The sequence below is a fragment of the Eublepharis macularius genome, chromosome 9, assembly GCF_028583425.1.
Source record: "Eublepharis macularius isolate TG4126 chromosome 9, MPM_Emac_v1.0, whole genome shotgun sequence".
In the NCBI taxonomy this organism is placed as follows: domain Eukaryota; kingdom Metazoa; phylum Chordata; class Lepidosauria; order Squamata; family Eublepharidae; genus Eublepharis; species Eublepharis macularius.
In genome coordinates, this window is record NC_072798.1 from 63,294,062 (window position 1) to 63,320,288 (window position 26,227).

The 26,227-nt window shown below is 42.5% G+C and overlaps 2 protein-coding genes across 2 annotated transcripts; one reads left to right on the forward strand and one right to left on the reverse strand.

Moving 5' to 3' along the window:
* Positions 1-224: 224 nt before the first annotated feature.
* On the reverse strand, positions 225-19,840 carry LOC129335331 (cathepsin E-like). Its single transcript, XM_054987764.1, has 9 exons — positions 19,785-19,840; positions 18,648-18,825; positions 15,765-15,882; positions 12,138-12,256; positions 10,633-10,832; positions 8,147-8,269; positions 4,276-4,420; positions 1,810-1,908; positions 225-422 (listed from the first exon to the last, which is right to left on the reverse strand). The coding sequence occupies exons 1-9, from the start codon at positions 19,838-19,840 to the stop codon at positions 225-227; spliced, it is 1,236 nt and encodes a 411-aa protein (XP_054843739.1).
* A 4,999-nt stretch (positions 19,841-24,839) lies between these two features.
* Positions 24,840-25,676, forward strand: LRRC10 (leucine rich repeat containing 10). The gene has a single exon (XM_054987766.1). The coding sequence runs from the start codon at positions 24,840-24,842 to the stop codon at positions 25,674-25,676; it is 837 nt and encodes a 278-aa protein (XP_054843741.1).
* The last annotated feature ends 551 nt before the right edge of the window (positions 25,677-26,227 follow it).

The window sequence follows — 26,227 nt, forward strand, 5'->3', positions numbered from 1 at the left end:
TGCATTATTTCATTATTTTTCAATACTGCAGCTGGTGGTTCAAGAAGACTTTGGAGCTTCCAATCACTGATTTAATCATAAATGAACATATCAATTGCAAACGCAGAGAAACAGCACTACAAAAGTTGATTCAAGAATGTGAAGCCTACCCCCAAATAGTTGTATATATTATACACAAAGCAGGATTACAGGTATCAGGAAAAAGTCTATTAATACATATATTTCTAATCTGTCCAATAACTCTTCAGCAAGCTTCCTTTATGAACAGGTTTTGCAAACCCAACTCTGTCATTCCCACGATCAAAAATACAATAATAACTTGCCATAAAGACATCTCCGAGAATCCATATTGGTACATAGCCTTTGCCAACAGTCAAAGCCTGAAAACCAGAGATACACTCCGGTTCTTCTCTTGGGCCTTCCTGTGGTACAAAAACAAACATGTCACTTTTGTGTTGAATTTCCATGTGCAGAGTCAAAACTAGGGGACATGGTTTGTGAACATATTGAACCCTGCCCCTTTTTGGTGATTTTTCATACCACTTTGAAGTGCAAAGATATTCACAGGGAAGAGGAGTGAAGATCTTGGACAGAAAAAAGATTTTGTCCCTACTACTGAGGAAACTGAAGCCATATTTCTTTTCCCAACCCAGTTGTGTATATTTAGCTAATTAGGGCAGGTGAGATGGGAATGTACATTCAGATGCACATCCAATTCAATGTAAATGGACAACATCAGGATGTGTACCGAAATGCAGATGTTGTCCCTTCCATGCTGCATTACTTTTATCAGGGCCTACATATTTGGGATGAATGTTTTTCCATCCCTATTCTTCCTCAGTTAGAACTATACAAGAGGAAAGCTGGCTATTCAAGTTTATGGAAATCTATGGTAGGCAGATTTACAGTGCAGTTCTATGAGTCAGTGAGCTCCTACAAAGCTTTTGTAATGTTAGAGCAGCCTAGCATTGGTACACTGCATTGGAATGATCTAATTTCTGTACAGTATTTGCACTCAGGGCCTCATTCTACAATGTCTCTCCCCTCACGCCATTCTTAAGAGCCCACATTGACTTGCAGTAGTACTTCCCCTACTCTACTGCCATCAGGTAGTTGAATCTGGTTGGCTAGGCGATACTGTGATACCATCATGCTCACTATGTTATACCTGTCTGGCTAGGATGACTCAGGGCCAAAATACACATTACATTTGACATGTGTTGGGACACTGGGGCCTGACCCAACTCGTAGAGTGGAGACTAACCTTTAAAAACATTTATAAACATCTTCCTCATCCTGCATGGCTCCAAACTCTGTGAGGAGGAAAGAAAGGGCACCATGTTTCCCTCCTGCAGTTTTCATCAGCAGAAACGTGCCCTGAGAATGGACACGTGAGAATGGGGCGAAGAGGCCACCCATAGCTGTTTCCCCTGGCAAAAGAATGTGTGGCAGGGAAGTATGAAGCCCCTCCTTCTCCCTTGCAGCATTTGGAGCTGTGTGGGGGTGACAAAGACATAAAGGTTAGTCCCCATTATAAATTTTGTAACAAGTTAAGTCAGGCCCCTATGCCCTGACAAGTGTCAATTTTAAAGTGTATTTTGGCTCTCAGTAAAGAAGCCCTCTACATGGCTTTAAAACTACATTTGGAGGCTGCATTTAGAAAACAGAAAAACCACTACACTTTTAAAAGACATTTCTTACCCTTCTTAAAAACCACTTTTCATGTTGAAAATCACAAAGAAATTTCAGAATGGCACTAATTTCTATTGAATTCAGGATATGGCCAGCTTTGAGAATTTAAGTACATACCTTGATTATATACTCTTCTGCCGTTAAAGTGAATTCTTTCCCTGAGATGGTAAAGGTTATCTGAGGCAGGTATGATAGTCTTCCGCAGTCTACAACATACTGTAACGTAAATGAATTTGTTCCTTGACCTGAGGGTTATGTTGCTATTTGAACAAATACATCAACATTATTAAATGCTACACATCCCTCTCGGGCTTTTGGAAAACTCACAAATCAGGGTATGACAATAATGCAGGGCCTCTGATCTTGGCATCGGGTAACAGAGGTACTCTGCCTTTAATCAAGGTGGGCCCATTTTTAGCATTTTTGGCTCACTGATAAGCCTGACCTCTGTGATAGGCAGACTTACATTGCAGTCCTATGAGCCAGTGATCTAACACAAAGGCTTATGCAGCATTAGGGCATAATATCATCAGTGCAGTGTATTAGAATGATCTAATCTATGTATTTTCACTCAAGGCTTCACTCTGTAGCATCTGTCTTCTAACCTCCCCCCTTTTAAAAGAGCCCAAACACCCCCCATGCTGCAGTCTCAAGCAGGATTGGGTCGCCACAATATTTGTAGAGTGAGGGAATTCCAGTGGTAACATGGTGGTGGCATCCTCAGGGCGTCCCCAAGGACACTGTATTGTCTAGTTTGGCCCTGTGTCTCTGAGCAGTACAGCTGTGCCAAGCAAAGTCCGTTTCTCCAATGTAGTACGTACAAAGAAGTGGCAGTAAAGGGGTAGCCATCTTATCTTTTTTTAAAGCCACAGGAACTGTAGGTATTAGTTCAAAACTGAACTGGCCAGAACTGACAGCAAGGGTTGATGTCCACAAGACAAAGTTCACAGGTTGGGGACCCCGTCTCAGTCATACAAGATGGGTGTGTTCATCTCTCTTCCTCTTGTTTGCTGCTCCTACTCTGGTTGTGGCCAGAGCAGTGTGCTGAAAGGGTTTTAACCACACACACCCCAGTTATCCTGAACAGAAATGATTCAGAGAAGGAGCTATTTGACCCATTGCAACAGTCCAAGTAGATACGCATACCCAGAGTTATTTGTTTAACAAGTTCGTAGGTTGGGCCCAGGATTCAAAACATCTCAAACCCTGTGAATTCCATCTCATGGAAATCATCCCTAAAAATAGTAAGAGGACAGGGCCAGCTAGGCATAGGACTGCCCTTCACTATTAAGATGCCAAATATACAGAGGTGGCAATTAAATGAAAAGTCACCAGTGAATCTGGATAAACATAAATGGAATGTCTTCTAGATGGATCATTTAATAATTTCAAGAGTGAGTTCATGGTTTTGTTTTGTTTTTCTGAAAAGCACTTGGAATATGTGAAATGCATTACAAGTCAAAACCCCAGCAGTCGAACTTTCTCAAATGCATGATTACATTATACTTCTTCAGATGATATCCCAACCTGAAAAAGGTTTCAGCGGAACTCACAACAACCAGATCTGTGTGCTTAAGGTCACAGGCAGCCTGAAACATACCACGAGATGGCAGCATCTCCTTGCACCACAACTATATATGTGTTGCTAGCTCAAAAGATTCCATTCTCGAGCAGAGAAAACTATTTTCCATTAAATTGCAAGACAAGCAGGAATTATAAAGTCTACTCGATCAAATGAGGAAATCAACAAGGTTGCAGACATTAGGATATTGTGAGGAAACAGACTGCATGGAAGCTGAAGGTGGGGCTCTTTCTCTTACTGGTGACCAAACACTTGTCGTCACAACTTGCCAGCAACGAGCACAAGAATGAACCATTGGTGGCACTGAAGGCCACAGCACAGAGAAAAATGCCATCCTAGACTCCGTGCTGATTCCTGGTTCACCACTACATGCAATCATCTGCATGCATTCATTTATTTGGCATGCCACTGAAAATGTCATTTGTTGAGTATTTGTGGTAGTGTTCCAAAAAGCTGGATCCTGCACATGATGGCAGAATATGCCTGGGCAGTAGGCCACAGAGTGGGATACGAATTGTGTGGGAGTTTCAGTTATTTTCCCTCATGCAAGAAAAAAGCCTGTGCACATATATCCACAGATGTTCAAATATGACTAAGTGTTACGAGTCCCAGATTGGGGCATATTGAGCCTCAGGATTATATTAGTTCCCAGGTCCTTTCAACATAAACCAACGAGTGATAAAAGCAATTAACCCATAATATGATTATGATAAAGATATTTCCCTCAATTTTTCACTAATATGCCCCACCTGTATCTTTTTCATTCTTTGAGTACTGGTTCTTTTTTTCTTCTAAGAAAAATAATGGGTTAGAGCCCACCAATCCATTCCATTAGTGGAAGTGCACCAAAAGAAGGCTCTTTCTACTGGAGGAAAGCACCTCTGCTACAGGAATGGCTCCATGGGATTCAACCCAAGCCAATATGTATTGATTTATCCATCATTAAATCATCAGGTTTTGTATTTCCTGTGCTCCCCAGGTTTCCCCACAGACATGTTTACCTCTCCATATGGGGTTGGCCGGGCTCCGATATAGCGGTGCAGTTTGATTATTTCGGTGGGTGGGCCAGTAATAAGAGACGTGCCCGAATCTACAATGGCGTTACAGCCATTGAAACATAATGCCACTTGCCCTTGGATTTTCACACTGGATTATGAGGGAAAATAAGAAAGGAACACATATGAATAAACTTTAAATGGGCTGCAAACTTATGAGAAATAGCATTAATAAAAGCAAGCAAAACTATGTAAAAACTGTTATTCTTCAAAAAGAAACAGGAATCTTGTGGCATCTTAAAAACTAACAATTTTATTCTAGCATAAGCTTCTGTGAATTAGAGCTCATATGTAATTAGTGAATTCTTGCTATACAGGCATTTTATGAAGGAGGTATAAAAATAAACAGTGGGGTCAAATCGCCTTTTACTGCAAGAAGCACAGAGTAAAACAGAATCACATAAAAGTTATATCTAATCAATCATCAATATATTTAATTTTCAGCTTGGCAAATCTGAGGATTCGTAACTCCATGGATCAGGACCACATTGACAGAAGGGAGATGTTCCTCAAAACTTAGATTTCCCCCCACAGGTTTGCAGAAAAAATCTGAGATCTTAAAAAAGAGGGGGATCCAAAAACCCTAAAAACACAGAGTCGTTGCCTGCACTCGCAGAGACGACTGTGTCCTGGAAACCTCCTTCATCTTGCCCAGTGCTGAGGCCGCTTCACTGAAAGAATGCAGGCTACCCAGGCCAAGCTGCTGCCACTCCCTCCAATGTCACTGAAACAGCCACTAAGGCAGCAGTGCTGGAGGCAGGCAGGCAGGCAGGTAAGGAGAAGGGCAACCCTCTGCCACCCCATCCCCTGCTGCTGAAACTGGCTCTGAGTTGTGCAGGCAGCCGGAGGTGGGCTGGCTGGGCAGGTGAGTCAAATCCCCTTTTTCTGTAGCCTCAGAAAGTGGCCGAGGACCAGGAGCTCCCCCCACCCACCCACCCACCCCGCATGTCCCATATGGCCACCACTGCAATGTGAGGCAGAAGACTGGACCACTTGGTGTGCAGCTACAGAGGCATATTGCTGGTGGCCACAGCAGTGAAAGGGGGGGGATGGCCAGGTAAGCCAATAGCAGGAAGGGAGTGGGTGATCAAGCTACCCCTCATGAGTCTTGCAGGGAGAGGAGAGAGAAAGAAAGAGAGGGGAAGAATGACAGAGAAGGGCCAGGGGGAGGGGTGGGGAGATGAGAGAGAAGGGCTGAGGGAGACGGAAGAAGAAGGGGCATGAGTGACAGAGAAGGAGTTGGGGAAGACAGAGGGGGGGCATGAGCAACAAGGAATGGGTGGGGGAGAGGGAAGGAAACAAAGAAAGGGAGAACAGGCTGTCCCCTCCCAACAAATTCTTTGTGGGTCCCTGCTTGTAAAAATATAAAGACCAATTACTAGCTATGCTAGTAATTGGTCTTTAGTATGCTAGTTAACACCTGTGATGGGGCCATGAAACACAATCCTGAAAATATAAACCTAACCAAAAAAAATACAGCCCCCATTATGCTAACTCGGGTAACACAGATTTTACAAAATAATTTATACTTATACTCAGATAAAAATGTGGGGTGGGGGGCAGATAATCTTCAAGTAACCTTGTCAACTGGCAAATCTGAAAGAGCCTTCAGCAGTGGAAGGGCAAACAAGCGCTTTGTCCATTGTTTCGCTACAGCTTAGCCAGAGGAGGGAAACTAGAGCAGCGGATGGGTATCATTATTCAAGCAACACATCACACACACAGCTACTCTAAATTTCACCTCACATCTACAGCAGCCTTCCAGCTTTTAGAAGGGCTGCCCTTTTTGCAGCTTAAATGATTATTTGAAGGATACTAATTAAGATGAAAGGAAACTGTCCTCCAGCCTCAAAGGCTCATTAAAGCTGCGTAGTGGGCTGCGTCTCTTAACTCCACCCCCCAATGGGGACGGAAGGAATTCTTTCATTACAGTACAATCCCCATTCCCAAATTCCAATCTTATGGCAAGCAGTTTGTCTTCCCTCGTTTGAATGGTTAGTGTCATCTCATTTTTCTGCTTGAGGCCCTTCTCACTACTTCCTCCACTTCCACTTGGACCTGAGGCAGTTAATCCTTCTTGTCCTCTTGGTGGTGGAGAGTGCCCTCAAATCATAGCTGATTTATAGCAACCCCTAGTGGGGTTTTCACGGCAAGAGACTAAAAGAGGTGGTTTGCCATTGCCTGCGCAACCCTCTTCGTTGGAGGCCTCCCATCCAATTACTAACCCAGAGCCGGCCCTGCTTAGCTTCTGAGATCTGACAAGATCAGGCTCACCTGGGCTATCCAGGTCAGGACTGTTGCCCTCTTAGGGTCATTCTAAACATTACTTCCTTCATGAGTTTGTCTCTGAGCCAACCTGGGCTCATGCAGACACACAACAGCTCTGGAGTATGATTTGTAAGAAAGAAAAAAAAAAGGAGACTCCAAATGGGCTTGGAAAGCTGCCGCCAGGAGGGAAAGGGGAGCTCCTCCCTTTCTCCCAAGCATCTTTCCCCATGGAAAAGCAGCACGGGTGGGTGGGTCCCATTTCTGCTGCCGCAGAAATACTCCCATATGCAGCAGCAGAAATGGGGAAACTCTTCCCCCACCCCGTACTCCCAGAAGTAACGTCATCACATTGGCACCAGGAGCGCATGTGTGCTTTGCATGCACGTGAGGAAGAACTTCCCAGAAAGTGGGACCTGGCAACCCCAGGCTCCACGCTGCCAGTATGCATGCAGCACTGGAGAAACAGCTGCTGGCAGTGCTACTTCAGACTGCAGGGGAAGAGAAGGCACTGCTTTCATGTGTGTGTGGGGGGGGGGGGATGTCTCTGAATGTGTGCCTTCACTCTGCCACTAAATGACTTTGCCTCACTATGCTGCTGTTCCTCTCATCATGTGTGCAAGGAAAAGCCACAGGCATGGTGTGCATCAACAGCAGGCCCTGGGGCTCATGATGACCCAGGAGGGTCCCATAACCTGGCCCATGAGTTGAAGACTGCTGAACGCCCACATGAAGCTGCCTTATACCAAACGAGACATTTTGGTTGGTCCATCAAGGTCAGCCTTGTCTACTCAGACTGGCAGCAGCTGTCTAGGGATTCATGTTGAGGCCTTTCATGTCACTTCCTACCTGATCCTCTTAACTAGAGATGCTGGGGATTGAACCTTCTGCATGTAAAGCAGAGGCTCTTCCATTCAGCCACAGCCCCTCCCCAAATGCTGCTGTAGGGCACATGTTGCGCACCATGCTATTTTTGAAGAGACAAGAAGGATCTGCTGTTCTGGCTTCCAGTTGGAGGTGAAGACAACAGGCAGGCTGGATGGGAGGCTCCCCCCACCCCCGCCAAATGATGCCTGAGGCAACTGCCCCCATACTCCTAATGGCAGAGTTGGTCCCACAAATAACTACAGGGCAGAATGAGGAATTGTCACTCTGCTATTTCATCATACTGGCTTTAGGGCCAGTTTTAGCACAGCTGTGTTTTTCCTTTCGTCGGGTCTTCCTGTCTTGAGATGAACTGAGATTCTTAGAATTTTTCTGTATGTTTGGGTATTCCCTATGGCATGCAGAAAATCTCCCTCTTATTTGTGAGTGGCTTGCAAATTCTTTGCATATTATCTCATGTAAGAATTCCTCTTGAGTTCTTGTGAGATCTCTTTGTTTCTTAAAATTATTGACTGTAGCATATATGTAACCTTCTCTTCCTATAACTCACTCTCACTTAACGGAATGACACACATAGGCCTTTCATTGGTAGCATGTTTAAATGGAGATCAGGAGATGTTCCCCCTTCTATGATCCCACCCCAAGATTTCTGTTCAAGCAGACTTACTTGTTAACTTCAATTTGCCAGTAGTTTTTCTCAATGACTTTAGCCCAGTGAATGGACCCTTTGTAGAGAGTATGGTCTATGCCCCCTAGTAGCAATTCGCCTCCGTCTTCAGCGTCGCCTGCACTAAAAACAAAAACAAAGGTTTGGCTCCTATACGGAAAGCTTGTGAAAAGAGTTAGCAAAGAAGACCTTCTGTACCTTGCCATTCTCCCCACAGCCCTCTCCACATCTTAACAATTCTGAAGGGAGACGCTTGTAACCAAAATGTTAAATGGCACGGGAGGGGACTCCAGTGAGGGAAGAAATTGGGTGAAATCATTACCTCTTTTCCACCAACAGTGGAGCAACCTCTCTTCCAGTGGAAGAGGCAGCAGGCGGACATGTTGTTTGATTCCATCTTCCACTGCAGTCCCTTTTGCTGCAGTGTTGTTTTTTAATGAGGATCCCCAGGCCCTAAGCAATGGATTTGCAGAGCGCAGCGATGGCTGCTCGGAAAAGGGCAAGTTCGGGATGAGTCACTCTGCCAACTGCTTCTGCAGCTCTTCCGTAGGATCCAAACCATAATATTTACATTAATTGATTAGCTACACAAACATGCTATCATGGTGTCACATGGAACTTAAGCAGGCATTATTTCTGGTTCAACCTTCTTAGATACCAACATAACTAAGCCTTCATATTTTCTAATAAAAATGTGATAGATACAGGGCTCATTTTAAGGGGGAACGCGCAGGAACGCAGTTCTGGCAGTTCCCCAAAGAGGTCACATGTCAGGTGGCCCTGCCCACCTGACTTTTGGCCGATTTTGGGCCCCTTTCAGCCTGGATTGGAGTCAAAATGACCCGGATCGGGCCTCTGACGGGTGGTGGATCACTCTCCCACTCAGCAGCAGCCCAATCCTGACCATTTTGGGCCCCTTTTCAGCCATTTTCAGCCCCTTTTTGCCATTTTGGGCCCAATTTCAGCCCTGAATGGCCAGAATTGGGTCCAAAACAGCCAGGATAGGTGATGTCAAGGGGTGTGGCATATGCAAATCAGTTATGCTAATAACACACTTTTGGTGATGGCAAGGGGTGTAGCATATGCTAATGAGTTATGCTAATGTGTTATGCTAATGAGTTCCTCCAGCTCTTTTTCTACGAAATGACCCCTGGATAGAAAAATGATTAAAAATGGCAAAAGAAACACAGCATTAGCCAAAACCAATTAATAGATAGGATCACAGATGGACATTTTAAAATTTAAGTAGATATTCCTTTACAAGGTTATCAATGTGGGATGAAATTACAACGGAATAATTTTAATTGTCTGCCATTACATCACAATCATTCCAGTTATTCAGGGCCATCTAATCCATACCTAAAATGTAACAGTCAGATGACATTAGATCAATAAAAAGAACAACACCTTACTTGGAATTGCATTATAACATTTTATTAAAGATCCACAGAAAATTCTTTAGAGATTATGGCCCCGATCCACAGTGCCCATCAGTAAGTTGCACATGTGTGGTAAGAGCTGTGCATACTCACAGTGACAGCGCTGGCCATTTGTACTGATCTCTTGTATGGGGGGGGGTGGATTTTTTATTCCCCACAGCATCTTTTGGGGTTACTAATGGCATCCAGCAAAGTGATCCATGTATGGAAACCAGCTTCCATGCATGGGTCACACTTGATGAACCATGGAGAAAATGCCATTATAGGCATAGTGAAATAAATGCAGAATTAAATATATCCTTCCTGATTGAAAACTTTGTATACAAGGAATTCCTGCACACATGGACTTCCTTTTCTCTCAGGCTCCTTCAATGAAGTAAATTATGTCAGAACTTCGTGATCAGAGAACTTCTGTGTCAACAAGAGTGGGGAATCTTGAGATAGGCCTGCCAGCAGAAGAATACCAAGGCTGAACTTCTGTTTCCTATCCTGCTTTAAGCATTTAAGTTTCAGTGTGGCCAGAGGCACAAGCCTTCTGACAAGAGATAAATGGCTTGCCGCCTGAGTGAACTAGCCCAGTGGTTCTGGGACCAGCCCATTAGATGAAGATGCTCTGCGTATTTTGTTATAGTTATTGTTGTCTAGATTGCATTTTGGTGTTTCTTGTAAGTCACTTTGAATTCACAGTGTAGATGAAAGCAAAATAAAAATGCATAAATAAAATGGAGTCCCTGCCCACATTCAATTTTTATCTTCTTTCGATACGACTGCCAACCTCCAGGAGGGGTCTGGAGTTCTCCAAGAATTATGACTGATCTTCAGACCACAGAGATCAGTTCCCTTGATGAAGTTGTCAGCTTCAGAGGGTGGACTCCATGACATCATGCCCCTGCTGAGCTCTCCTCTCCAAACTCTTCCATCCCCAGGCTCCGCCCTCAAAACTCTAGGAATTTCCCAGCCTGGAGCTAGCAACCCGGTCTGTCCATTATTTCCTTTAAAACTATACTGAGAAAACAACAGCCCTTCTTTTCACTGTAAATTACTGACCGGTTCAAGGTGAAAGAGAACACAGGCTCCTCTACCAGCTCTTGTTTGATCATGTTGTCAAATACTGGAAGTCCACTCCCAACTGCCAAGGATGGATAGCCCAAGCCCATCACTCCATCAAACTGAGCAAAGATAAAAGCTGAGCCAGGCTCCATGACCGACTCGCCAAAGTCCTGCGCCTCAATGGAAATGTTGCTGATCTGTTCATTCATTTGCCAAAGAGAAACAATATACAAAGTGAACAATCAAATGGTTTCTTTGTGGTAGGTTATTTGCTTCAGGCAGTTATATTTACAATTAATATTTTATTTATGCTGTAAAGTTATAAGACATAAAAAACATTTATTGTAAATGCCAAGTATTTGTTTCAACCAGAACCCCAGAAGAGCAACTTCTGCTCACACAAAAGGGGGTGGGTGAGCTCAGCCAGTTTCCTTTCCCATTGTAGCTCCTCACCCTATCCCACATCCTATGCCATTCTAAAGGGTCTCTTGAGGACCCTCAAGGCTGGCTTTTCAAGCGAAAGAGAGGGCTGCATAAAGGGAAAGCAGCAAAAATCCATTCGGCTAGCCTGTGGGAGCTAATGGTTTTCTGGATCCAAGTCAGTAAAAGTTAACCAATGTATTATATTTTATCTCAGTCTTGCTTTAAGGAGCACAGGATGACATAAATGTTTCTGGCGTTTTCCATTTTATCCTCACAACAACCTTGAAAAGATGTTTTGTTGTTACTGGAAATGAAGGACTATACAAAGTTTCTTGGTAAGCAGCATACCAGTCCTTTGGAGGAAACAGTACTGCCAGCAAGGTAGGTAGATCGGTTTCTATATCCTTCCTCTTTTTGGCTCTGCTGTCTCTTTGTTTACCTGGAATGCTCCTCTTAGGGACCTCCTTCCTTCCAGCTAATTCCTTCTCTTCTTGCTTCTTTGTCTAATCTCATTGAGGGCAAGATCTTCTCCCAACATCTCTCTCTATCCTAGCCTAGAAAGAGCTACAAAGCTGATATTTCCTTTCCTATCACAGTATAGAGCCGCTTAATAATAAAAGATGTCAATTTCTTTCATAAAGTGATAAGCCTTGTGTGGAAATTATTCCTAAGGCAGCCTCCTCCCTTCCACTGTGTTATAAGTTAACCGTTTCTCTCAGACCTAACATAATTAATTCCCATTCAGATATGCTATTTACCTGAAAGGTTCACCCCAGATGTACTGTCAAGAAAAAGATGCGGGGGGGGGGGAGCTTAAATTTGCATACAAGTTACAGTTACAGTAATTTTAAAAAACTAGTGTATAAATGTTTTGGCCACTCACACAGGCTCCCCCCCCCCACTTTTCCCAACAGCTGTCATTTCAAGTCTTTTTTCAGACAGCAACGGAAAGAAATAGTCATGATCCTGTCCAACAAGTTAAGTCTCTGAATTACACCGTGGTCTGTACTACCAAGAAAGCGAAAAGTTGCCAAAAGACAGAACAACTGAAGGAAACAACAGTTAAGAGTTTCACTCACCTTTACTGTCTCTTTGGCAGTGATGCCCAGCAGTTGCCCAGTACCATATTGCAAAAAAAAGGGTTGTCCCACATGTACATAGGTTTGCGAAAGAAATGACTTGAATCTTGAGCGTCTGGCTGTGAAAACAGAGCCCACTCTTAACCTTGGCATGATTTCCCCCAATATAAGGCATAACTTTTAGTTACTTATTATAAAAATGCTCCTCACAGAAAAGAAAAAGCAACTGGAGAAATACAGGTTCATTGGCAAGCACTAGGCCAGTTCAAGGGCTTATCTGGTGCCACAGCCACCCAGGTCTAAGCCGAGCCCCGCCCTGGGCCATTGCTGTAAAGGCTCAGTGAGATCTGGGGGAGCAGTGAATCAAGTGGACGAGCACAAGTCAAGCCACCCCTCTCTTTGGTACATCGGTGCCTTCCTTATTTTGCTGCCTCAGGCAGTTGCTTGGGTGACTTGCTTGGAGAATTGACCCTGATAGAGCAGAGTCAGTGTCCAATTCTGGGTTCTAAACTATTTGGATACAAATGGCTATTCAAATCAAGCAGCCCCATTGCCTTTCCATTTCTTTCTGTTCATACTATGGCTTTAGGACAAAACAGGGACCATTCCAGCACATTTGGCACTCGGTGTTTTTTTGAAGTGATCCAATGAGTATACACTGGGGAAGTTACATCACAATCATATCCCAAGAGGGTGTTCAGAACCTGCATGCTTACACATTTGTCCTGTAAAATGTTTTGCACTGTAGTTGCAATCATCAGGAGGGGGAATGACCTTACCCAATGTTTTATACAGCTATGCAGTTCCCATGGGTAACCATTCCACATGTATGTCCTCATAGATGCCTTCAAAAGTCATTCTGTGAGTGATAAACATCATGTTGGAATTAGTCCCTTGTCCATCATAACACACCGAGAACACAGGACTCCCTTTAATCTGGGGGACTCAAGTCAATCCCAAAGTTGACTATGTGGTGGACTATCTGCTTTTACTCTTGCAAAAATAAGGGTCTAGGAATCTATCCCACCCACCCCGATGACAGCTGCACATTTCCTTAACTAAAGCCCTGAGTAAAATTAAGGATACATATACGGAAATTCCTGCCTAAGTTTTACTCTCATCTTTTGGTAGCATTGTAGTAGTTTTCACTAAATGTAGGAACTCCTCATTAGAGTCATGAGGCATACTCACACATTACACAAAGACGAGTTTGGTTTGGACGAAAACCCATCCCACCTTGTGTTTAACATGTGACTGTAACCTCACCTTTAAAATGGGGGAGGAAGTGCAAATCATCTCCTGTGTGCATGTGGAGGCACGAGGGGTGTCTTCATCTCCCCCCCCCTCCTGCATGCACTTTAACTAGGCAATAAAGGCCATGGATGAAGACTATTTGCATTATGGATGATTCCACTCATCTGCAAGGAAGATCTTTGGCAGACCTGTGGAATTGTCAGTAACACAACTAGCCCTTCCCCACAGCCTTTCTTGGCTTTTTAGAGTGCCCATGAGAGGTATGAAGACTCTCCTTGTGCCTCCACACAGGAGATGATTTAACCCTCTCTGTGGTTTTAAAGATAAGCTTACAGTCACACTTTATACAGGAGGTGGGGTAGGGTTTTGTCCGTATAACATGTGAGGAGACCCTTACAAGAATGAGGGCAATAATCAAATGTATAAAAAAAGGTCTAACAGGTTAGATTCAGTGGGTTGGATCCAACCAGCATGCCTAGTGATGAAAAAAGATGGAAGCATCCTCTTTAACCATCAAAAAGTCTCTGCAGGGAACCATGGGTCCTGCATGTACAAAAGCCATGTGAGATGGGGGCTGTAGTATAGAAGTGGAACTGGGTGAAACTGAGTGGAAAAGCTGACTGAATCCAACCCCATGTCAAAATGTCAAATGCTGACTCAAACCATTTACTTAGCTTACAGCTATACCAAAGCACTTTGTGCTGGATATTTATCTCCGATCAGAATATAATAGTGGTAATTATGTAGTATTACAATATTATGAAAAAAATATGAAAATTGGCAACCCTGTAAATCCAAGGTAGCTTGTAGCTTGTGGTAGCTTGTTCAAGTGAGTAGCTTGTTCAAGTGGTACAGTGACATCATGGCTGCATTCAGACATTACAATGGCTGTGATTTATTTAAACCATTGTTTATGGAACAAACTGCCCTGTCTTCCAAATTTATATAATAGATTCCATTTTTTGAGTAAACCCTGGTCAGTGTGCTCTTTATTCCTTAGCAGGGAGGCCACATACCCTCTCCTGCTACATCTGTGGCCAGGCAGCTGTGAAGGGTGGTACTCCAGCTGACACTGAGCAGATTACCTCAGTGAAAAAACTTGGCTCAAACTGACCCTTAGACACTTGATATTGCGAACTGGGTATCTTTGCTATTCAGTCTCCCAGAGTCAAATTCAGCATATCACTTCACTCTTTAAGTGCTGTATTAAGTTGGAAATGCTAAATTCCAGGCATGCCTTATCAGAACAGTATACAAATTCTTCATGAGCAGGTTAAGTAATAATAATAACAGAAATGAAGAACTTAATACAGTTGCTCAGTAGTAATGGTTCCTGTCTCTCTCTCTCTCTCCAAATCACAAAACTGTTAGAAGAGACAAGCTAAGTTTTCATTTCTTGCATATCCAGGGCTTTTTTTCTGGGAAAAGTGGTGGTGGAACTCAGTGGGTTGCCCTCGGAGGAAAATGGTCACATGGCTGGTGGCCCCGCCCCCTGATCTCCAGACAGAGGGGAGTTTAGATTGCCCTCCGTGCTGCCGAGCGGCGCGGAGTGCAATCTAAACTCCCCTCTGTCTGGAGATCGGGGGGCGGGGCCACCAGCCATGTGACCATTTTCAAGAGGTTCTGGAACTCCGTTCCACCCCATTCCTGCTGAAAAAAGCCCTGTGCGTATCTATTATGGAAATGCAAACATGCATCCGCATGCAACATAAGAATTCCTATGTGACTGTGCTTCCCCTTTCACTTCAATGTATGGAAAAGCTGCAGGCATGTATCCATGTGCAGAGGCTTGCCCTGTAATTGAAGTGAATCTAGAAAGAAGCCACATGTTTGTATTGGAGCCCTCCCTCCATATGCCAACAGGAAGCAGAGCAATACGTTTTGGTGCAATACGTTTTGGCAGTTTCTTGGAACAGGTGGTAAACAATGGTTGATATGTGGACATCTGCTGAAGACTCAAACTAGCAGTGAGATGGAAAGCACTGGCAGGGATGAGCCTTCATAGCTCTTTATTCCTCTCCCTGGGTTAGATTCAGACTAAATTTTTCATTAATGGAAATTTTCGCCAATTCCCCCTTTTCGCTGCAGACCCCCTCAGGGTTCCCTGTCCCCCAGATGTAGCATTTCATGGAGAACAATGGGCTGAAGTGGGGGCAGGCAGGAAAGTTCCATTGCACTCCTCTGATAAACATTCTGTGCTATCTTCCCCCTCTGGCCATCTGATGAGCTTTTCTGTTCCTCCAATCCATGTTTCACTCCACTTCTTGAGAACAACCCCCCTAAATTGCCTTCATTTGTGCTTACTCAGGGTAGACTTTGTAATAATTGGAGGTTCTGCTGCTTCAAAGCATTAAATGATATCATAATTCTTACTGCAAGCCTCGCTGGGACAATAACAGGATGGAACCCAAAAATTAGAAGAGCCAGTGTCAAACACCACGGTGAACGTCTGAGGTGGAGTGCCGATACTCACCACTCCATAATACTGGGCCTACAAGGAAAACAATTCATCAGTTCAATATTCAGTCCCCTCCCCACTTACAACTGAAGTCAATGCTCATGACTTGAGCAAAGAAAATCAGTGGTGCAAGTAATAAATTGATATAAATGTGAAACTCTAGATGGCTATTTAGATGTGGTCTAACTTCTCTGCACCACAAGTTGAAACTCCATTTAAAGATTCACATTAGAAATATGCACTAATGATTATCAATTAGATCATCTTGAAATGGTTAGGATAATGGAATGGTGGATCAGGAAGGAGGATCACTAGGAAGTTGTACATACTCAGACCCCGCTGATAAAAGAAACACCCCAAATTTCAAATCTGGTTTGACCAGCACATAGAAAAGGAGATACACAAGGAAGAAATATTATTCCCTCAGCATTACCTGAATGATTGGATTACAATCTGAATGGAGATAAAAGGAAGCCAAACGTTGAATTCTGATCCCTACATTATTTTCTTTAAAGAACATTCATCTGCGGGTTGAATGGTGGAGACCATCTCCCATCAAATGGAGAGGAAGAAATGCATGTACAGAAAAGGCATCTCCATGACTGTCTCCTCTCCCTATAAAATAGCACGGCAAATCCCTCACAAGTCTCTTTTCTTGCAGCTCAAGCTTTGCAGCTAGAACCCTGAGACTATTCATTGGCGACCTCTTTGCTCCTTCTTCTATCACTCCTGCAAAGGCACACACAACACAACAACCCAGCTGATCAGAATGAGAAAGAAACAGACCCAATGAAAACCCATTGTCTGTTCATTGAAGCTGGCTGTGAGAGCAAGATTCATCTTTTGGCTGCAATCCAGATGCTGAGGCTACTCGAGTCATCGTTTGGATCACTCAGACCGTGTATTCCATGGCATTTGCATGACTTGATTATATTTGTTTGCCTTCTATTATACGTGTGTGCGCGCACCTCCACAATGCCTGACTTCAAATCGCACCATATAATTTAAATTATAAATAAGAAGTGCTGGGACTCATGTTTATCAAGAAATCATTCTTACACTTTCTGACATGGAAAATATTTCAATGTGTAGAGAGTAATTGTAACATATAAGTGTTGTAAGAGAGGGCTGCTGAGTGGTTGCTGTTAGGATCTCTAAACAAAGCTGTATAATATTTAAATATACATGTTCTTTTGTGAGAGACTGAGATCAATTCTCAGGGGAAAACTAATCTTTTCTAAGCCTCATTATGACAAGCGGCAATGAAGATGGGATTCTACTAGGTTTTCCACTCATGGCAGGAGGGAGAAAGAGTTCCTTTGGTCATAAAAAGATCTTCTGGAGAATCTGAAGGATCTTTCTAACACCATTGTTTCAAAAAGGATCACCTTCCTTCTCCCTCATGCCCCAGTAGAAAAGCTGATAGGGACCAGCCTGACATAGAGAAAGGGGGTTAAAATATTAAACCACCATCCCTCAAGTCACCAACACAGAAAACTCCTGTATCCACATTCCATTTCAGACTACTCAAAAGAATTTACGGCCGGGGAATTCAGGACCATACGCTGCATGAGATTTCATCAAAGTTCATACACAAATGTGTATCTACGGTAAACATCGGTAGGACGGCGTAATATTAAAGCTGCTTAAACAGCCTCTGCTTCATGGCTTTGTTGTACTATGTTAAGTGTCTGAATGGGTTCAGAAGCCAGACAAAGAATACTGTGTGCCAAGAGCTAATCTGTGCACTAGCGAACTTTGACTGAAAGACTTGATCAGTTTCCACCTCCATATCAGACTATAGAGCTGTGCAGCAGCCCCTCACACTTTATTTTTAGGAAAGGTTGTTTCAGGGCCCTGTTGCGGACTGTGAAATGATATTTTGTGCCAAAAGCAGATTCAGCATTTTCAGTATTGATGTCTTATTGATACTGTCATTGATTTTTCTGGGTAATTTATGTTTTGTACATTTCACAGGCTCAGCAAAGCCTAAAACAAAACAAAACAACCCACCAGGTCAGAGAGGAGGCTGTAAGTCTGCTTCCAGTGTGATTTCCACTCTCCTCAACATGAAACAAGAGCTTTAATTCCAGCTTCTAAATAGAATGTGAGGGAGCAGCAAACAGAGGAGCAAGTGACTTTTGCAAAGATGCTTCCAGGTATCTTTTTTTTTTAAATCCTGCCACCTCTCATCCAAAAGGATGCTGTTTTCCAAAATTCAGTCATTTTCTAGACGAGAAAACTGATTGATATCCTCTCAAACGGCTGCTCTGTACATCACAAGAACAACTCTTTCTCTTTGCTGTTTACTTTTTAAAAATTTTATAGAGTTAGATATTTTCAGATTATGATTCAGTTATATTTTAAGAAATATAATTTAAAAAATCAAACCCCTTTGAACCCTCTCCCTGCCTTTGGAAACCCATTGTCCTAGGAATGAACTGATGATCTCAATGCAATTTTACAGTATGATAAAATTACTTCAGGTGGATTCTGTACTGTTTTTTATTGGCATAATGGGTGAATATCGTTATTAAGACAAACTGAAATCTGGATTCATTCTCAATTTCAGTAATAATCTATAGGTGCCAATTCTATCCTAATTTCATTTAGGCTTATCAGATGCTTATTTGGAAAATGGCACAAATATTTTTTTAAAAATGTGGATATGCCCAGAATATATGGTTTTATAAGAACTCATATCTTCCAAAGTTCATAGCAAAGGGCAGATTCTCCAGGCTACCTTGAAAAAAACTGCCTTTATTCTTTTTCATTGTATTATGGGAGAACATACTCACATTCATGTAATCACAGAGTTTTTCTGTTGTAAATCTCACTAATGAAGAAAAGTCTGGAGGGTAGCAATGCAGGTACCTCAGTGCAGAAACATCAGGTTGATGATCTTTCATGAACTGCAAGAACTCTCCTCTCGCTCGAAGCTGTTGTTTGATAGATGGAGATCGAGCCAGAGGGATCCTGCAGCATAAATATATATTTTGGTGTGGTATACGGTGCTTACTAGGTGCCATGATTTGTACTGTTCTCGGGTTTTAAATATTGATAGTCACAATTTGCCAGGTCTGCCTGCTGAACCAGCCTTATTGAAATGATAAATGTGGCCTCATACAGTTTCTAGAATTCTTAGTGGAATTTTTAGAATTCTTAGTGGATTTTTCCAAATATTTGGATCTTGGACCATCCTAGAGCAAACATCTACATCTTGCAAATACCACGTTTCTTTAAATAAGATTCTGAAGTAGCAGACAGAATCCTTTCACGAAATCTTCTCACATTAATCCACATTCTAGTTTAAAACAGGCTGTACTGTACTGCAGTACACTCTGTTTGGGTCTGACCTTAAAGACGATTTGGAAACCTTGGCTGGTTGAGAATATAGTAATTTGTGTATTGACAGAGGCTAGCCATTGGAAACATATTTCCACAATCATGAAAGCTCTTCAAGAGATTATAGTTTGGTCTGAGCATAATTCAGTTACTGGCACTGATAGTAAATCCCTAAACAGCAGAACCACTTGCTCGCAGATTAACCTACCCTACCGTGAAGATCATCTCCTTCTGCATGCCACCCTGCCATCAGGAAAGTAGTGTTGTGGTACCCTAATTATGGAACTCCGTGTTTCTTTACATTTCCCTGGTGCCTTTGTTATCATCATTGTGTCAACTGAAGTCCATCCTGTTCACCCATGCTTTTAAAAACCTTGGCCCTGCTGATATTTATATGGCATCTTATTGTCAGCTTGGCTTTCCTGTTTCATTATTTTGTTTTGCTATTTTGCTTTAATGTTTGAAGTTGTTTTGTAGGACATTTTAACAGAAAAGTAAAAGAAATCTTAAAACAGTACAGATCATAAAAATATTCAAATAAGGCAGACACACCACCAAGAACACTTGAGACACCTGAAGTGCTTTCTTACCTTACTAGAGCAGTGATAGATGGAAGATAAGCCAGAATTGCTAGTAGAACCTTCATGACTTCAGTTGACTAGGAAGAAAAATAAGGCTGTTTCTCCCCCCCATAACCTCTTTTATACTTCACTAGATTACAGCCAGCTGCTTGCCAGGTCAATCAATGGTTGGCGGTTGGTACTTGGCAGAACATTTTGGTATGTGCGCTTAAAGTAATCCTTGATGTATGCAAATATTGCAATCCATTACAGCATATAACAAGGGGGAGATAGAGACCTGCAATGAAATATCAATCTGGATATATATACATAAATATACAGGATAGACATAGGCTATTTTTATCTTTCCAGGCATAGATGAGGGAACCCCAAAGAGATAACACACCAAATAATTATTTCACCTTGCTCCCTCAGAATGCAAGGAGCTTTCAATGTGAGGCCAAGGTTCAGAGACATCCCTGTTATCTATTCTATTGTTTTTAAAAGTATAGCTAGAATGCTGGGAAGCAACAAGTCACGGGAAAGGAAACACGGTAAGACAAAGAATCATCAACTTCTTGTGGCTGGATTACTTGGCAATGGTAACAGGCATTAGAAACAATGCAGGCCTGCTTCTCTCCTTGTTGTCTCCTTTGCTGACTACTCTTTTAGGCTGCTATTTCCTCCAACAGGAATAATGCTTTCCTGAGCAAGAAATGCTTAATCTGTTCCTATCACCCTAGGCACCAACCCAGCCTCTGTCTTGCTAACCTCAGGTCTCAGAAGCACCTCTTCTTTAACAAGCTACTTCCTGTTAGATATCCTGTCCTGGTGTGCCAGTTGAAACAAGAGCTACCACCCAGAAATGCCCTGATTGCATCCATGCCATTGGCCTTTTTGTTGTCTTGCGGGATATGTCTGTATCAGCCGGCTTTATTCTCTGTTTTGCCAGCCCCACAAGCACGGATGAAGAACATCAGACTGGAGAGGTGAGAAAATGGCCAGGCAGAGAGAGAGAGAATTTGTGGGTGGTGGGAGTATCTCTAAACCAAGCTGTTGGCTGGTTCATTCTAATGGTAGAGTATTAGAGTTTTGGAGCCCTCTGCTTGTTTCTTGTCTCTGAATGTTTCTGTTTTCTGTCACATGACATAATGGGCTGTGATGTCGTGTAACTTCCTATCACATGCTTTCAGCTCAGTGGATACCAAGCCTAGGAAGGTTTGACAACTGGTCTAGCAGGTATAAAGAAGGCTAAATTATGATAGCATTCCAGGAGAAGATTGTTCTTTGCTAGCTTGTACCAATGCTGCTCTCAGAAGATATTTTAGGATATTTTTTAATGCCTGGATCTCATTAACTCAGTTCAAAGAGACTTTGGCAACACAGTGTGTAGCAATCTAAGGTCATTTTAACTTATTTTGATAAACTAGATTAATTATTAATCTGTGAACTATATTTTCCCTCCACCCAATATACTTTTTATTTTCAGCATAGTATTTAAGACTGAAGATATTGGGCAAGGGGATCTGATCTACAGAAAGACTTATGAAAAGAAGCATAAAGCTCCCAGGATTGCTATTCTCCATCTATTGCCATCTATTTCCAAAAGTTTCTATTTTACCGTTTTCTGATGATGCAGTTCTCCTATCAAGAAGAACTTCAGGACTGTCCTCTCTGTTAAAAGCTTTTGTCTCTCATAGTCTAGGAAAAAGCCTGATAGTTAACTGTCAAAAATCAAGGTCATTGTCTTCAGTAAAAAATGTCACACACGCCATAAGTGGCAAACTCATGGTAACAACGTCGAGGAAGTCCTCTATTTTAAATACCTGAGTTTGGTTTGATCAAAGATTAACTTGGTCAGTGCAAGCTGTTCATGTTAAAAGATTGGCTACAGTGGCAACAAATACAATCTGTCTCTTCTTTAATTCATCTGGGGCTCAATATATTCCAACTGTCATTAAACTCCTCAGTGTTAATGTGGCCACGCAAGGTTTATATGGGGTGGGTATTTGGATCGATAAAAATAGGGTAGTCCTTTGATTCAATTCTCCTTAAATTCCTACATTCCATCCCTGAGGTTCCAAACAGTGTAGCCATGGTGGCCCTCTAAGCTAAATTGGGACAATCATCTCTTGAAGCTTGGGCTAGGATGAAGGCTTTCCCCCTTAAAATTAAAATCATACACTCTGACATCCAAGAGGGCTACTTCAGCTTGATTAGAGAGGACTCTTTTGTTTCTCATTGAGATAAACTTGTAGAGCAAGGACTTCAGCTCCTTAATCTTTCCTTGGACTCCCTCCATTCAGTCACCAGACAGGAAGATATGAGCATGATTAAGAACCATTTATTTAGGTATGATTATAACAGCATTATTTGTAGAGCACAGCATGTTTGCTCTACACAGTTTGTTGGTATTCTTCCATCTGGTCAGCTTCCTCCTGACTATTGTTCATACTTGACTGTTCCTTGGTATTGTCGAGCTTTTATGTTGGTGCTAGAGATCGGCACGAAATGTAATACGAACCAAAGTTCATGACGAACCAGGCCAGTTTGTGGTTCGTGAACTAGTGGATCGTCAGAGCCCATTTCTGACGAACTGCCATGAACTTTAGGCTGGTTCATTTGGTTCATATTTTGGTTCATCACTGCAGACAGCCTGGTGCCAATCAATTAGTTTCCTAGGCAACAGGGGATGGACTTCCTGCAGAAGTGGCCTTCTGCTGACCCGGAAGTGATGATTTGCTGACCTGGATGTGATATTTTCACAAACCAAACAAACCAGTTCGAGAACTGGGGCAGGATCGTGAAAGTTCGTGGTTCATGAAATGCAACGAACCACAAGCAGCACATGTAATGATTTTAAGTAAATTTGTGTGTGTGTCTTTAAATGCTTGCTGTGGTATAGATGAAGAGTGGGGATGAAAGAGAGGAATGAGTGAGTGATATGACTAGTTAATGACTGAGAGTGTGGGCGGAGTGAATGCAGTTTAGGACTGAGAGTGGAGAAAAAAGATCTTATTATGACCCCTTTTTTTCTCTCAGGTAGATTTGGTCTTTAAGACTTTTATTCTTGCCCCCTTTTGGTATATTGCTGCCACCAGGAATTAAATTCCAGAATAATTTAAATTTCTCCTTTTAGTAACGTGCCCAAGAGTCAGGCTTTTCATGGTACTATGTGGCCCTGAGGAAAAGAATGGGATATAGGAATAACTCTGGGATTTAAAAAAAACTTTTATTTTTTATAAGAAGCGTATCGTTTTCATATTATTTTTAAAACTTGATGGTTTAGAAAGAGTTCTCAGTTCTTAAACCCAGTCACACAGATCTTCTCTTAGTCTTCACACACAACTTGCCTGCTTTTGATATTAATTTCTCTCTCAATTAAAAGCAAGACCTTTTCTCAGGCGCACACACAGTTTGTCTGCTTTTCCTGACTGAAAGTTCTTTCACAAACACACAGTTCAGGCTACCGCACAGGTTATATTTCTCTCAGTCAACATACACAAGCTCAGGCTGCACATAACTTGCCTTCTTTCTCCTGACTGCATGTTCTTTCACAAACACCAGTTCAGGTTTCCACATAGGTTATATTTCTCTCAAAACAACATAAACAAGCTCAGGCTGCACACAGCTTGCCTCTCTTGCCCTGACTGAATCTTTTTCCTCCACTCTCAGTCTAAAACTGCATCCACTCCACCCACACTCTCAGTCATCAACCAATCATATCACTCACTCGTCCCTCTCTTTCACTCACACTCTTCATCTATAGTACACCAAGCATTTAAAGACACATACACACATTTACTTAAAATCATTACAGCACAGTTCATTTCCCCCCCAAGTTTCTCTAGTTGGTGCACTTAAATACCTCACCATCTAGAGTTTTGCAAGGGAGGTATCATAAGAGTACCATACTCTCACAGAATATGCAACTGTGGTGTAGGCAGTGTGGACACTCTATCTTATGCGACTTTTGAATGTAGCTATTTTTCTGAGGCTAGGAATCTTAATTTTTCCTTTGCTCCAAAATATAGATTATATGGAAATATTACCTCTTGTATTAGAAGATAATAGTAGACTCAAATTTTATGATTTTCACAGCCATTTAAATGTGGTCTAGTTTTCATATTTAGTAGTCTGCTTAAAACAAATAAGAAGCAGTATGAGGTAGAGAGAGAAGAATCACAAAGGAAAACGGCACCCCATAAAAATCCATCTTTCACATAAAGAAAAATTCTGTGCGCCAAATTTGCCTGATCTTGTCAAGAAATTTGCATTTATCAGTTTTATCAGAATTTTGCATATTTTGCATATCAGAATTTATCAGAAATTTGCATTTATCAGTTTCTGCTTTTCTGCTCCACCTTTCCACGTGGCTGATACATATTTATTTTACTTTGTTTATACCCCACCTTTCCCAATATTGCGGCTTACATCATTCTCCTCTCTTCTCTTGTATCCTCACAACAACCCTGAACCACTCTCCTAATCTCATCTCATTTCACCTGCTTCTCCTTGGTTACTTGAGTCTAACTCTATCATTAATCACCATCCCTGACCTCCCCACTGTCTATCCACAACCCATCAAGGTAAAAGACCTTCTTTTCTTCTAGTTTTGTAAGCCCCTAGCATGTTATTGGCAATAAAGACACTTGTACATAAAAGCACGTCTGATATTATTGAGCACGTGGCTGAATGAACTCATGGCAGAACATCTTGTATTACCAACATGTGGCCATAAGATGCCCAGTGCCTTAAACGTGGGGAGGGGGGTGGAAAATATTCAAGATCAACCAGAGGGCCATTTTAGAACTTCACAAGGACAGTTTTGCTTCCTTTATGTTTGAGAGCTATCCCAAAACCAGGCCTGTACTTCTCATCAGCAGACACTCCTTCACTTATCAGAAACATTTCAGGGCTCTTAAGATTAATGATTGTTGCTATGTAGACAGAGTATACATTATAGCAGGATAGAGGAAATTGCCAGAACAGCAGCGCACAGGGTTAAAAAAAGCCAGCTTCCCCAGCTCACAAGATTTATTTCTGCAGCAGCAGCTGCCCATTTAAAGTTGTGAAGCTTTCAGGATGGGCAACATTTTCAGAGCAATTGTTGCTTTTATTCCTTCTGATGACTGCCAGAAATACCTTCTAGGGGACCTTGAAGAGATGCCAATTGATAAGATGTTGGACCTGAGCAGCAGGCAGCTGAGGCGATTTCCTTTGTGTGTTTGTTCTTTCAAGGAGCTGGTCAAGCTGTACCTGAGCGACAACAACCTGAACTATCTACCCCCTGAACTCGAACAGCTTCAGAACCTCCAGATCCTTGCACTGGATTTCAACAACTTTGAAACGCTGCCCTTAGCTGTGTGCAGCCTGAAGCAGCTGTGTATCCTCTACCTAGGCAACAACAAACTCTGGGACCTGCCCATGGAACTACACCTTCTGCAGAACCTCAAGACACTATGGATTGAATCCAACTGCTTGCACCACCTGCCCAATGTGGTGTGTGAACTAAGGCATCTCAAGACCTTGCATGCTGGATCCAATGCCCTACGCTCCCTCCCTGGGCAGCTTCGGTACCTGCAGGAGCTTCGTACTATCTGGCTATCAAGCAACCTTCTTAGTGATTTCCCACCTGTGCTGCTCCACATGCCTTTTCTGGAAGTTATTGATGTGGACCGCAATGCCATCCATTACTTCCCGAGTCTCATGCAACTCAGTGGGTTGAAGCTGGTAATCTATGATCACAACCCCTGCAGAAATGCACCCAAAGTGGCTAAGGGGGTGCATCGGGTAGGGAGGTGGTCAGAAGAAAGCCCTGAGCCTAGGAAGAGATCTGGTCTGGACAGGGTTAAAGACGTTGAGGATATCACTTCTCTTCTCCCCCTCCCTCTCTCTTGCAAGCTATCACAGTCCAATTAATGAGCAACTTCACTTTGCTGTTCTTCAACAGTACAACCATTGCAGCTTCCAACAGACAACAGCTGAGCAAGTTTGTCACACTTGCAGCAAAGAATGGCTGTAGAATTATACATTTTGGTGCAGTTTTGTTGTTAGAGATCATAATCTTGCACTTGTGAAGTTACTTCATTTCTGTTGTATGTACACAGGTAATACATGAAACTGCAGCAACATCCCAGGATTTAAAAACAAATCTTCAAAATTTATTATCCACAGCTGTCCACAAGAGTTTCTTCCAAAAAGAAAATCCAGCAGGAGCAGCAAACGCAAGAACACAACAAACTGCCAAGAGAGATCTGTTTTGAACTGGATATGCTTTGTATTGTTTTATAAAAGAAAAACTGAAGGCATAGCATCTGCTGTGATTTTAGGAACTGCATAGAAGTGTTTTGAGGGCAGTATTTTCAAATAACTCACCTTGCAAATCTACCTGCCACAAGTTAAGGAACAGATTACCTGGATTCTACATTAGCCTAAATGACAGCTTAGCCCACCTTAGCATGCTATCAAAG